General features: G+C 43.2%; 1 protein-coding gene across 3 annotated transcripts; it reads right to left on the reverse strand.

Moving 5' to 3' along the window:
* Positions 1-43: 43 nt before the first annotated feature.
* On the reverse strand, positions 44-11016 carry LOC120397469 (myosin regulatory light chain 12B-like). Of its 3 annotated transcripts, none has more exons than XM_039523342.1 (5): positions 10754-11016; positions 9990-10104; positions 5551-5749; positions 5215-5376; positions 44-1324 (listed from the first exon to the last, which is right to left on the reverse strand). In XM_039523342.1, the coding sequence occupies exons 3-5, from the start codon at positions 5732-5734 to the stop codon at positions 1152-1154; spliced, it is 519 nt and encodes a 172-aa protein (XP_039379276.1). In that variant the 5' UTR covers positions 5735-5749; positions 9990-10104; positions 10754-11016; the 3' UTR covers positions 44-1151. The 3 variants fall into 3 exon arrangements, with proteins under 3 accessions (XP_039379276.1, XP_039379277.1, XP_039379275.1); XM_039523343.1 differs by having other exon boundaries at positions 9875-10104; XM_039523341.1 differs by lacking the exon at positions 9990-10104 and having other exon boundaries at positions 10754-11011.
* Between the last annotated feature and the right edge of the window lie 436 nt (positions 11017-11452).

Below are 11452 nucleotides of genomic sequence, written 5' to 3' on the forward strand. Positions count from 1 at the left end.
TAGGATCAAACACAAAGCTATGAATAAATCCAATCCCATGTCATATTTTTCCATAATTTTACCTTTTATTTTTTTTTAAAGTCCCCCAACTGGCAAGCGAGCAGAAGCTCTTTCCAATATAAACTTTCATTCTGAAAGCAAAATGTATACGTTCCCAGTTGCCCCAAAGAGGCAGAAATAACATTGTAAAAGCAGAGAGAGAGAAACATTAGTTAAGTTCACACTTTCTGTCCATCCCCAAAGCCAAAAGACAATTTTGAGAGAGGATGGCAAGCAGAGAGGAAAAGGAGAAAACATTTTTCATCAACGAAAAAGAAACCTAGTACCACCACAGGTCTGAGATTTGCCAGAAGGCTCACTCCTGCAGACGTTGTAAGGAGCATGAAACAGGTGTTCTGGTCATGTCTAGCCAAAAAATCTTTCTTTTACATATTTTCCCTTTGGAAAAGCCTAGCATATTCCACAAAAAACTAAAGTCACCAGAATATTAAATGCTGTACAGTTAACACTGGGCACAACTCCAGGATTTTTTCATAACACCAAGCAAATTGACTTCCAAGATTGGAACTATTCCTTTGCTCTGTACCAGAGTTTTAAATTAAGGAGGTTCCTCACCACATTTCACAAAATGTAATATCACTGCCCAACTTAAGTGCAAGGACGGTAACGCCTAAATGAAGACTTGTATGTTACAAGTTGTAAACCCACTGCTTAGCATTTTAATTCTGAACTAAAATGTCAAAAGTGGATATAACTGTCAACTTGGGAAAATGCTTCCTCCTATTGTTAGAAAAGCCTCTTTACAAGAAAAGGTTTAATGAGGTATTTTATTTATATAACAATCTTTATTTCAAAATGATATTTATTATAAAAATGTAAAAATCCAGAAATAGGTCTTTTTCCCTTGGCCTTCACATTCACTGACCTTTATCACCAAATCCTTTTCACTACAATAAAATCCCCCATTTCCAGTCTGATTACAGAGGTGCAAGTGTGCCATAATGGTCTGAAACCCATAAATTCATGGAAAGGCAAAAGCTGTGAAGCTAAACTGCATGCAACAGGTTCTACCAGCAAACAAAACAAAAACAACCCTGAGAAATTAACATGAGTGAAAACAAGAAGTTATCTGCAGGTGTCTGCAGTTTTGTTCAATCATCTTTGTCTTTTGCTCCGTGTTTAAGGATGCGTGTGAATTCAATGTAATTGAAATTTCCCTTTTTGTCAATTGGTGCCTCTCTGTACAGCTCATCTACTTCTTCATCTGTAAACCTGTCTCCCATTGTTGTCAGCAACTCTCTCAGGTAATCTTCTTGAATGACCCCTAGAATGCAATATATACAAGGAATCAGGATAGAGAATATTTTGTACTTCTTCAAATGCAAAGGTGTGTCAACAATAGGATAAACAGTCATGCCAACAGCAATAGATACGTATCTGCCTTTTATAGCATACAATAAATGAGTGTACTTGCCCCAAGAGACCAGAATGGCTCTTCATGACATGATTAAAACTTCCATAAACTAATCTTCTCAAATTCCAGAGAGGCAGTTGCTTTGATGCAATTTACAAGGATTCATGAAAAGACGGACTGTTTTACAAAGATATAGTACATGGAAGTACAGGCACTTGAAACCGATTTTTAAAATGGAAGATCAAGACGTTGCTAACTGAGGCAGGAATAAATAAGGTCACCGTTGCTTTATTGTGCAATTTGCATTTTTTTTAAAGGGATTGTATTCTTCTTAACTTTACCTTACAGCAGATGCACAAATACACCTAGTAGTTTCCTCTAATGACTAAATAGCAACAGTTTGGCTTTTTCATTGCTGTCAAGTTCTGCTGCTAGAGGGGGTTTCATTTGGATACTGAAATTATGTGGCACATGTCCAGGAGGAGGTTTTATAACTGAGGAGACCTGCAGACAGCCTGAGCAAGTTAAATCAGGAGGCAGGAAATATTGCTATGAGGAGTTGGAGAAAGGGAAATGGGCCAGAAAAGGTGAGATAACTGAAGCTACTTATTTTATGATAAATTGAGATTAGCAGAACACAAGGAAATTATTAACACAGGGATAAAATGAATAAGATAACCTAACTTGATTTTCAGTATCCAAGTTAAGTTAACTTATCAATGGATATTACTAGAGCCATTGGTTGCAAATAATCCCAGAGACATTTAGAAAGTACAAAAAAGTGGAGAGTGGGGGAAAAAATGGCAGAAGCAGCTGAGTGCAGAGGATGGGCCACATCCTGATGTCGAGATAAGAGACCTACTTTGCCTCAAATGCAAGGATAAGTTATTGAGCTCTAGCTGGAGACAAACCAGTCAAACAAACTAGCTGACAGACTGCTACAAGAAGGACTATTAGACTGTGCAAGACAGCTGTACACCACAATGATTAAGGAGTAAACAACCAGCATGTGAAGAAACAGGTTCTGCAGAGACTGATGCTTTAGAAAGGGACTAGATAACCTCAGTGAGCAGAGATCAGAGAAGACCGGAGGACAGAAAGCCAGACAAGCAGAGTGGACCAAAAGCAACCTTTGAGTGGTGGACAAGCCTTTGTATGGTGTCGCAACGTTAAAGAGTTTAAACCAATATTCTACATTAAAAAACAGCAGGAGAGAAGCTTTCAATTATCCACATCCATATTAACAGGGCCAGATGCTCATAGGATGGGATCATAGCACGTCACAGACCTGGATCAACAACCGAAGGAGATGACTTCACAGATTAGCATCCCAGAACTGGTAGAATATTTAGAGGTAAATGAGTGACAAGAGATGGCGTAGGGATTATTGGTCATAAGAGTGCAGGACTTTTTGGTGGTGGGGATCATCTACATGGAACTGAATTCTTCCATCTGAATAGTTCTTTAATAGATTAAAGCTCTGAACAGTGCTACCAAACTAGGAAAAGTTTGCAAAGGTAACAAGACTCAACAGGATACTGACAGAATACGACAAAAGTAGCCTCACTAAGGCAGATGGAATAAAAGAATAAAACCAACTAATTTAGAATTGATCTTGGGGCACACAGTCAGAGACAAAGCAGATATTGAGGGAACTAAGAGTAGAGGAACAAATTTTACCAGTACAATTAGATTGGTTCCCGGTGCTATTTGGACAGAAATGGAGGAATAGTATATACAACTACAGTATAGAAGGATGACATGTTTTGCAGAGAGAGAGAGAAAAACAAATGGGGAAGAAGATGTGCTATATCAAGTTAGCCTGGGTCACAACTGCATTACTCTAGTTTCACACCATTAAAAACTCCATTCCTTTGTGTACTTTCTTGGCATTATTCATCACACGGAGTTACACGGATGTAGAACTGAGGTAACAGTAGTTAGTTGACCCAGAATATATACATATGCATGCAGATGGAGACAACTGATAAATGTTGAAAATTGTTCAAGGTAACTATAAGTTTCTTAACAACACATTGTTCAAAGTACGGATCTCAGGAAATAAAACAAGTCAAAGGCAACAACATAGTGGTCAAAAACGTATGAACGGATATTATGAAGAACATTTATATTTATTAGTCAATGAAGACAAAAAAGGGGCACAACTATCAGCAGGAAAGATGTGTTAAATGTCAAGAAAAATAAAGTATACAATTAGGCAATGGAGCAAGATGCTAAAGGAGATTGTGGAATCAATTCAAGACGAGACTAAATCTGATCTATCAGGGATGCTTTACAGATAGTGAAGTCAACCTTGTCAGTAGGTGGGATGGGGGCTGAACCAGAGGCACCTTTCAAGCCAATTGATAATAAATAAATAAGCAAGCTAGAAAGCATGACATTAATAATACTTCTGAGTAAAAATTTTCTATATGTTCTTATTGATATGCAGACTAAACTGACTAAACTGTAGGCATAGTGAATCAGAGACTACCTGTGGAGAGAAAATAATTCCTCTACTAACAGACTTCCTCTTTTAGAAGAAGATTGAGACATTTCCGTAGGGAGGGAGGAAGTCAATTAACATCTGAAAAGACCTTACCAAAGAAGGGCTGTTTACCTAAGCTCCAGCAGGAAGGGGATATCCCTTGAAAAGGCAAAAGGTGCTAAAAATATAGGTTCAAAATAGCTGTTTGAAATTGGACAATACACTTTGATAGGCTCAGATGGCATATCCACAGATGAGATTAAAAATGCTACAGGAGACAATTGTGAGATAAGGTAATGTGTAATGACACCTGTGGTATGAAACTGATGTAATTTCAAAACACACTAAAAGGCTTGACCCCAGTTTCCACAGGGCTTATAGGACTATATTTGCCAAGTATAGTGAGTACTCCGGAATTCACCCCTTTCTACTGGATTGTGCTCCAGAATCTCAACTTTCATTAAAAAAAATTAAGTTTCTAGACTTGCAGTTTCAAAGATAACTTTGAACCATGAAAAGACTGCAAACCAATGCAATGGCATCTGACTGAATCAGCAGAAATCTTGAAACAGTAGCTGAGAGGTGTGACCACCTCATTTCTTTCAACCTGGGCCCCATGGATTTGTGATTCTGCAACAACGGAAATGACCTTTTTCCAAGACACCAGGGAATTCACAGTCAGGGTGATGTAGTCAGAGTGAAACCAGGAAAAGTGGCATTTTGTGTAGACTTAAGGAGGGGATAATGTGATTGGCATCAAGACTAGAGAAGAGGAGATTACAGTAGTTAAGATGCAACAAGAGGTCCTGAACAAGAGCCTTGGATACTGCGTGGATGTATGGTCTGGAGAGCGGGCCAAGTCAATTACCTTCAAACTAAAGGCCTCCCATCTCAGTTGCATTTTAAAAGCCACAGAAATTGATGTTTGCCCACCCAGCCTTCTACTTTGGTGAATTCCTCCTCCTCAGGCAGTTACATCTCACACTCCATTTTGGGGAGTTTGCATATTGGCTAGTTACATGTTCTTCCTTGAAGTCCCATCATAGGGGACAAATACTGGTATGCAAATGCTCACACAGAAACAGACAAGAGGACAATCTTCATCTTCATTCCAAGTTTGATACATCAGTTTCTTATCATTTGATAGGACATGAAAGTTAGGACAACTGTCCCTGTGTCATACCACATTTTATCAAAATGAGCCTGTTAGCAAAACAGATCCTCACCTATGTATCAAATTTAGATTATACTGTTAGGCTTGAACAATACTAGAAAAACCAGAAATCCCAAGAGAGGTGTTTCATCCACTTACCTGTTGCCTCTTCATCAAAACAAGCAAAAGCATTTCTGATTACATCTTCTGGATCTGTGCCATTTAACTTTTCACCAAACATTGTAAGGAACATAGTGAAGTTAATGGGGCCTGGAGCCTCATTCATCATGGCATCTAGGTACGCATCAGTGGGATCCTTTCCTACAAGTAAATAAGTCACTTCTTAAAATTGAAGAGCACTGTACACATTTAGAAGTTAGTCATCTTTCACAACACACTTCTCACATATTGAAGTGTTAACAAATTCATACTACTGGACTTATCTGAGACAACTGTTAACCAGAAAGTAACAATTTTGTAACTGGAGAACATTACCAAGGGAAGCGAGCATATCATGCAGGTCTTCTTTGTCAATGAAGCCATCTCTGTTCTGATCAATCATGTTGAAGGCCTCTTTGAATTCTTGAATCTGTGACTGATCAAACATTGCAAACACATTGGAGGTTGCGCGCTGAGGGCGCTTCTTGGCGGTCTTTGTCTTTGCCCTTTTGCTAGACATGTTGATTATTGGATTCTGGAGGGGGAAGTAAATACATTGACAAATACAAACTTAGAACTTACATAACAGCTGTAATGACGATTTACAGTTAAAGTTTACTGCTAGCAGATGAAATAAAGGTTTACCATTCCCCTACTCCCCAATTCATCACCAGAACCCCTTTTCTTCCTCAGGAATGAGGGGAGAGAGAGAGAAAAATATAAGAAAACAAATGAAACAAAAAAAAGTCATTAAAAGACTTCAGTTTGAAAATGAAAAAATATCATGCTTGCTTTATGAGAGGAGTCAACATTTTGGGGTTTTTTCTGTTTAAGTTGTACAGTCTGGAAATGATGTGCTAAGACATTTAAGCCATTTCCCAATGCCATATAATCATTCACAAGTCACTATAAGTCACTATCACATCAATATGTTTACAACACAAACCCAACCTTAACTCTGTTCTCTTGTTTTGTTCTGAAATAAAAATATGCTGTAGAATGTATCCCATCAAAGTTTATTAAATGTACGACAGTATTGAAGGAATATATTTCCAAGGTGCATCAGTTATAATGGAGTTCCATGGTTTCTAATATGATAGAAGGTTGGTGGAATAGAAGAATATATTTACAAATTGAAATAATTGGTTTGATGTTAAAAAAAACAAACCTGTTTTAGAGTAAGCAGAGCTTGTAAACTCTGAAAACTTTAAGGGCAAAGTTAAAGTGGGATGAGCATGGTAAATAAAGGTGGGGTGAGATTAAGGATAAAAAAGGAATTGGCTGGATCCATTAACTGATAGGTTCCAGATCTAACATTTGGAAAAAATTTTAAAGCTGATTATTGAAAAGCACATTTTTGGGAGGGAGAGGTAAGTGTAAACTGAATTCCACTGAAACACTTTCAAGCTTAAGTGTAACCGTTTTTGTTTAGAATTTTCCATTCCACGCATGGCCTTAAGATGTGTTCCAAAGTTTAACTGGGGTGCTACATAGATCTGCAGAAAGGAAGCTCTGCTCCTATAGACCTGGAGGCCCATCAAAGTGAGGGCTTGTCAACATTGGCACTTTACAGCACTGCAACTTTCTCGCTCAGGGGTGTGAAAAAACACCCTCCTGAGCACAGCAAGTTTCAGCTCTATAAAGCACCAGCACTGGGAGCTGTGCTCCCAGCACTGGTAGCTACGCCTCTCGTGGAGATGGGTTTTTTTTTTTTGTTTGTTTGTTTTTAAGAGAACTGGGAGAGCTCTGCTGTGACTTCATAAGCCACGTTAAAGCGCTGCCGTGACTTGCCAGTGTAAACTAGCTCCCAGGCTCTGCTCCTAAAGACTTTATCAAGTCCACAGGAGGACGGCTTGCATGGGAAGGAAGATTATATCTGCATTGGAAATGTAGCTCGTTAGTGGAGAGAAAACTCATCCACATGAAAACTTTAAAGGACTTAAGTTTTATACATAGGAGCATCTGTTGAGTGTTTGACTTGGATAGGAGTTGCCTTCTTGTCCTCTCCCCTATTATTTTACCAGACCTCCAGCTGGCAAGGTCCCACAAGTTATATTCTTGCTAATGTATCTTTGAATAACATGACTGATATCAGCTATTGTTTAAAATTTATTCTTTTAAAACTTGTGATTATAATACACAAGAACTGATGTGCCCTTCATTAAAAGTAAACATTTAAATAATATATAAACTGCTCACTCATCTATGAACTAGGGCAAAAGTCCTCTTTAGAGCACTTTTACTAATCTCCCAAAACCAAATGTTCAAAACGGTACTCTATGTCTTCACAACAGGGTTGACTCAAGTGATCAGCATCCCTGAGAAGCCAGGTTAGCTTCATTAGCCCAAATGTGAGTAGCCACCCTGCAAAGCCTTACCCAAATTACTGTGTCCTCAGCAGTGCTGCACTCCCACATGTTCAGACAACTTCTGGAGGCCATTCCATGTTTTTGGAGCTGCACTAAGCTGAAGTGATCTATGATTGTTTCCTAGTGAATTGTGGAAGAATTTGTCTATCCTTCTGGGCATGCCCAGGAGAGAATTGTGGCAAGGCATTTTGGGAAGGCATTGGAGGACTATCACCACTCAAGTGGTTTAGTCAGTGTCCTCACAGTAAGGTATGCAAGTTACCAGCTGGAGTAAATGCAGCTAGCTCAGGCTGAAAGCACCAAAAAAAAACCTGAAGACTATAGCTTTTTTTGCTTGTGGATAGGAGGGGAATTATGGTAAACTATTAATTAGGAGCCAGGTTAATTATGCAGTGAAGATATAGCCTAAATGAACTTCACTGAAAGCTGCCGGATGCTCACTGCTTAAAAAGAAAACAGACTACTTATTTATAAGCCCAAATACAGTAACTCCTCACTTAACGTTGTAGTTATGTTCCTGAAAAATGCAACTTTAAGCGAAACAATGTTAAGCGAATCCAATTTCCCCATAAGAATTAATGTAAATGTGGAGGTTAGGTTCCAGGGAAATTTTTTTCAACAGACAAAAGACATGTATATATATATATACATACATACATACACACACACACACACACACACACACACACAAGTTTTAAACAAACAATTTAATACTGGTACACAGTGATGATGATTGTGAAGCTTGGTTGAGGTGGAGGAGTCAGAGAGTGGGATATTTCCTTTACTGCTAAATGATGAACTAGCAATTGGCTGAGCCCTCAAGGTTAACTCTCTACACTAGGCAGCAGGAATGGAGGGAGATATGTCCATTTCCCTTAAGTACACTGCCTTGTTAATTAGATCAGCTTGCTGATAGGCAGCTGCTGCAAGCTCCCTCTGTCTTGAGTCCTGGTCTGTCTCCCCTGCTCTATGGAAGATTGGGTAAGTGGGGTGCAGGAGCAGGGGGGAGGGGACACCATGACATTAGCTCCCCTCTTCCTTCTCTCCCCCCGCCCCCGCACAGCAAGCAGGCATCTCAGGGAGCAGCTCCAAGGCAGAGGGCAGGAGCAGCATATGGCAGTGGGGGTGGGACACAGCTGAACTGCAGGCAGCTGCTGTACAGGGAACTTCAGGGAGCTGGGAGCTGATGGGGGCTGGCAGTCCACCCTGGTTCCAAGCCCCCACCAGCTAGCTGCAACACACTGCTCTTCCTGCAAGCAGTAGACAAAGCAGGCGGCTGCCAAACGACCTTAGAAGGGAGCATCACACAACTTTAAACAAGCATGTTCCCTAACTGATCAATAATGTGACAATGTTAACCAGGACAACTTTAAGTGAGGAGTTATTGTGTTTTGCCCTAATTTCTCAAGACTGCAGTTATAGCTGCAACCTGGTTCTTTGATATAACTGCAACACCTCACTACATTCTAAGACAAACTGTAAATGGAAAAAATTAAAGCCAAGGTTAGCAAGGAAGTTGCTATATCACGGATTTAAAGTTTACAAGTTTTCCCACCTGTGTGGCAAACTGAGGAGCTTTCATCAGAGTTTGACAATTTCCCACTGTCTAATTAGGGGCTATTTCTAACATGAAAGATAGCACAAAAAGGCACAAGGAGAAGCAGTTAAAAATAGTAAATATCTGAGAGTGCGCCTGTTTCTTCTTCCCCATCATGTAAGGCTTGGATTTTCACATGGCTCTATAAAACCCAGAGGCTCTCATGATAGCTAGGTCCATGTGCTTGCACAGTCTGAATGAGAAGCGGGTCTGTGGTCTGCATTTTACTCACTATCTGAGATTAGGTGGAGCAAACAAAGCACTGATCAGTAGTCTGCCTCTTAAAATGCTCAGCCACTGAACTGCACGGTTCCACAGCAAATAGTAGTGTGTGGTGCTATATGAATACATTACTCAAGTTTAAAAACAGTCAGAGCCTAAAAAAATAACACTCAGTTTGGTCACTGTATTTACATCAATAAAGTGTCACCCTCAACCCTATAATAAAAAGGACAGTTCCATTTCAGAAGCAGGTCAAAGTATGCCAATGTCCCACTAATTGGAAAGAACATAAGAGCCATGGAAGTAGGGTGACCAGACGTCCTGATTTTATAGGGACAGTCCCGATTTTTGGGTCTTTTCCTTATATAGGCTATTACAGCCCACCCCCTGTCCCAATTTTTCCACATTTGCTGTCTGGTCACCCTATATGGAAGTTCCCCATAGTCTGTCCCTTATCTCCGAGTAATCTCACCTTGGGGTACAACTTCCTAATGCTTGAATTAGCTTCTTCTGGAATCAGTGCTTCAGTTCAGTGGCTAGACCCACCACTTTGAATGGGATACTTGTTTTTCCTTTCCTTATCTTACCTCTCCTATTTTCTGCTCTCTTTTATTCCATTAGCTCCCTTCCATCACTGCTCTCTCACTCGTGTCAGACCACGTTCCCCTACAGCTGCGCTGCACTGACGAGTGTAACCAATTCCTGGGTATGTAGATACAGTTTATACAACGTTTTCGGACCCTTCCGGACTAAAAAATGCGACATAACGGAGGCGCAGTGCGAGCGGTTGCCGAGCTCAGCATCACCCCAGCTGGGTGGGGTGTTTCCCAGTCCCCGCCATGGCTTTCCGCAGCCGTTTCCGGCCAGTCCCTTTCCCCGCACGCACAGGCGCTGCCCGGCTCAGACCCGTCTCTCCGCGCACAGACGCGAACGGGGCTGCAGGCGGTTTCCCTCCGCCCCCTCCCGGCGCTGTCACGGCTGACGGGGCAACTGGCCGGGACGGAATCGGCCCCAGCTCCGGGTTGTCCGGGCGCCCAGGGCGTGGTCGGTCAGGCCGGGTCCGCCTGGGATGTTCGCGCAGGGGCCCGCGAGTCCCCGCAGCAGCGCCCCAGGGCCTGGTCCGCGGGAGCAGGGACCCTGGTGTCTCCCCTGGACGGGGCGGGGCGGGGTCCGGTCCCGCCCTGCCCGGGGGTGCGGCGCGGAGACCGGCCCCGCGCTGCCCTCCGCCCCCGGGCGGGCCCCGCCAGAGCCTTGGGGAAGGGCCCCTCGCCTCGCCCCGCCCAGCCCAGCCCGGGCCCAGCGCTGTCACCGGGCTCGACTCAGCTCCCCGGCCCGCGCGGCGCGGCCTCACCTGGCAGCAGCTGCAGCAGAGACTCGGGTCCAATCGGAACTGGCAGGAACCAGCCGTGCGGCGAGCTGCCCCAACACTTCCGGAGAGCGCGGTGCCGGAGCGAACCACCGCCCGGCCAGAGGGCGGGGGGACGGGGGACACAGGGGCTAAACCATCAACGCGGAGAGGGGGTCAGTCGGGCCCTGGGCGCCGCCGCGCCGCACACTGTGGGGAGGGGAGCGCGGCTGCTCCGCAGTAACTCTGCTGCTCACGATCCCCGCCCGGCAGAGATGGTTCGGGCCGTAACCCCCCCTCCCTCTCTGCTGTGATGGTGCAGTCTGGTGAGCTCACTGCGTTCCACGGGGCGGGGCCAGCGAGGACTCGTACACAGGTAACCCCGCCCTATAGCGCGCTCGTGCACAACCCGTATAGTTAGCGCAGGAAAGGGGCGGGGCTGTGCTGTCCTTTCCTGACCGGCGCGGTAGCGGCCTCACGGGGGCGATGGAGGGTTCCCCGCTTGCTCTGGCGCCCCCTGCAGTTGGGGAGCGGGTGTTATTCCAATCTCGCCTGTTTAAAACTCAGAATCATAGAAGTGTAAACCCAGAAGGGGACTCGATAAATCATCTAGTCGGGCCCCTGACGGGGGCAGGATTAGGTATTAAGATTACTCCTGCGAGGTGTTTGTCTAACCTGCTCTTAAAAACCTCCAGTGACAGAGAT

The sequence above is a fragment of the Mauremys reevesii genome, linkage group 2 (assembly GCF_016161935.1).
Source record: "Mauremys reevesii isolate NIE-2019 linkage group 2, ASM1616193v1, whole genome shotgun sequence".
Classification (NCBI taxonomy): domain Eukaryota; kingdom Metazoa; phylum Chordata; order Testudines; family Geoemydidae; genus Mauremys; species Mauremys reevesii.